Source organism: Arachis ipaensis, chromosome B02 (assembly GCF_000816755.2).
Source record: "Arachis ipaensis cultivar K30076 chromosome B02, Araip1.1, whole genome shotgun sequence".
Taxonomy (NCBI): Eukaryota; Viridiplantae; Streptophyta; class Magnoliopsida; order Fabales; family Fabaceae; genus Arachis; species Arachis ipaensis.
Window position 1 is genome coordinate 77,546,885 of NC_029786.2, and position 2,085 is coordinate 77,548,969.

General features: G+C 31.6%; 1 protein-coding gene across 1 annotated transcript in view; it reads right to left on the reverse strand.

Annotated features, from left to right (window-relative positions):
- The window catches only part of LOC107628395 (protein cornichon homolog 1-like), a 5,674-nt gene continuing 3,981 nt past the window's right edge, over positions 393-2,085 (reverse strand). Inside the window, exon 4 of the mRNA XM_016331085.2 lies at positions 393-675. Within this exon, the coding sequence (XP_016186571.1) occupies positions 609-675 (67 nt within the window). The 3' untranslated portion in view covers positions 393-608. The remainder of the gene's footprint in view (positions 676-2,085) is intronic.

Below are 2,085 nucleotides of genomic sequence, written 5' to 3' on the forward strand. Positions count from 1 at the left end.
TTGACCGGTAATTATATATTTATGTAAGTTATCCTAAAAATAACAACCTGTATGTGTTCGTATGAACTCATGGACTCTTCGAATGTTATCATTGACGCTATTGTTAACCATAACCATTATGTATTATAAGTATAAAAATGTAATGATACTTAACTATTTTTTGTTCAATGAATTATAATTATAAAAATCTAATTTTTGTTATGAAATTTTATATATATATAAATATATATATTATTTAATTTTATTTTTAATGTGCATTTTATATTTTAATATATATTTTGTACTAATAAGTGATTTTGGTGGATAATTTTAGAATAGATTTAGCACGGTTGGTTCCAGTAATCTCTCAATCATTGTTAAATGTTACCCATCGAATTCAGCGGACTAGCTACTTCAAGTGGAAAATGCTTCATACATATCAAAAGATGAGGATACACAAGAATCCAATCTTCAAATAATGATCAAGATTTCTATTTCTTTGAGCAGATGAATTACTGTGTTCTAAACCTAATGGTACAAGATCTTTTGACCAAAAATCACAAAATCCCACAACAAATAATGGGCACTCCCCTAACATTTTGTTGTTGCCATATTGCACAAGTTCAATGTTACCAGAAGCTTCCCGGTTCATCATCGGTTTCAATGCCTAAATAGTAGATACCGATTAATGTAAGCCTGCAAACAGAGTTGGTAGGATTCAGAAATAGCTAAACACGAAGGATTATGCTTTTTACAAGACTAATTAATGGCAGAGTATTTCAGACACCAGAATAAAGAACATCCATTTCATTTCCCATTTAAAGGGAATGTTAAAAGTCATCATAAGAGATTAGTGGGAGGAAACTATTCAAATTAGAACATTAAGAAGGAAAGTTAAAGATATGGTTTAATCCCCATTTACTCAAACTTCTTCAAATATTTCTACCAAAAGAACACACTTTCATTTAACAAATTAATATGCCAAGAGTTGAAGTCAACTAATGTTAATGAAGTACATACTAGGACAAACACAAGATTCATGCAGAAAATTTAAGGGAAGGGTTCTTGAGAAATAAAATAGACTCCACTTTAATCATCAAGTCATTCCTTCCCTCCAAGATTCCAACTAGTAATCACACCCTTAAAGTTCATGATATAAAAGTAGGATTCTTTTATCAAAATTATATTCTTGATATGATCATTAGATAATGCAGTACTCCCTTTCCACTATATCAGCACTCTTGTAAACAAAAGTACAAGAAGGAACAAGGAAACACATGAAAGCAAAATTGTCGTGTTCATTAGTCGAGGAACGGGAATTCAAGGATCCTATTTTAATATATAAATGCATGCATCCAGATCCACAGTTTGAGTACCTAATTTTGTCTAAGAAAATATTGATTGCAAGCTTCAAGGTGCCTCTTTGCACTCTAGATACTCTAGAAGATAATTAATGATCAGGTGAGAGAGACCACACTATTTTTTTTTTTTTTTTTTATATGCAAGAGCATCTCAGGATTGGTGTTGGGATTTGGGAACATAATTTGCAAGTTTCTAAGAAACACAGACACCGATATGGACACTTGACATGCCAATGAAATGGACAAGCACATGAACAGAGAGAGAGAGAGACAAAAATATGGAAGTCAGAGAGAAGACATATAATTTAGCTTTCCTTCTAAAGAGGCAGAATTCAACATCCTTCTAAGAGAAAACCTCATAAACAAGAAATTTCACATCAAGGCAATTGAAAATCATGCAAAACTTATAACACCCAATAAAATTACACCATCCAAACACACTCCTAATGTATCTTTGTATTATGATACATAATTTGTGGTTCACTTTGGTTGGGTAGGAATATTCTAAAACAGTATTTGCACGTAACTATTAGTAAAGTAAAACTGTAGGGCAGAGTGCTAAATTTTCACAAGATTTCGGTTATGCGATAAATCTTAAAAAGTGACGGAGTGTAAGAACTGCTTACCCTAACTCTAACTAACAAGTTCATCTCTTAATCCAGAGTAAATCGACATTTCATTTAAAGAAAATACAGCTTAGATTTCTAACTAACAGGGCAATTGGTTGATTCTTCATAAAGGATAA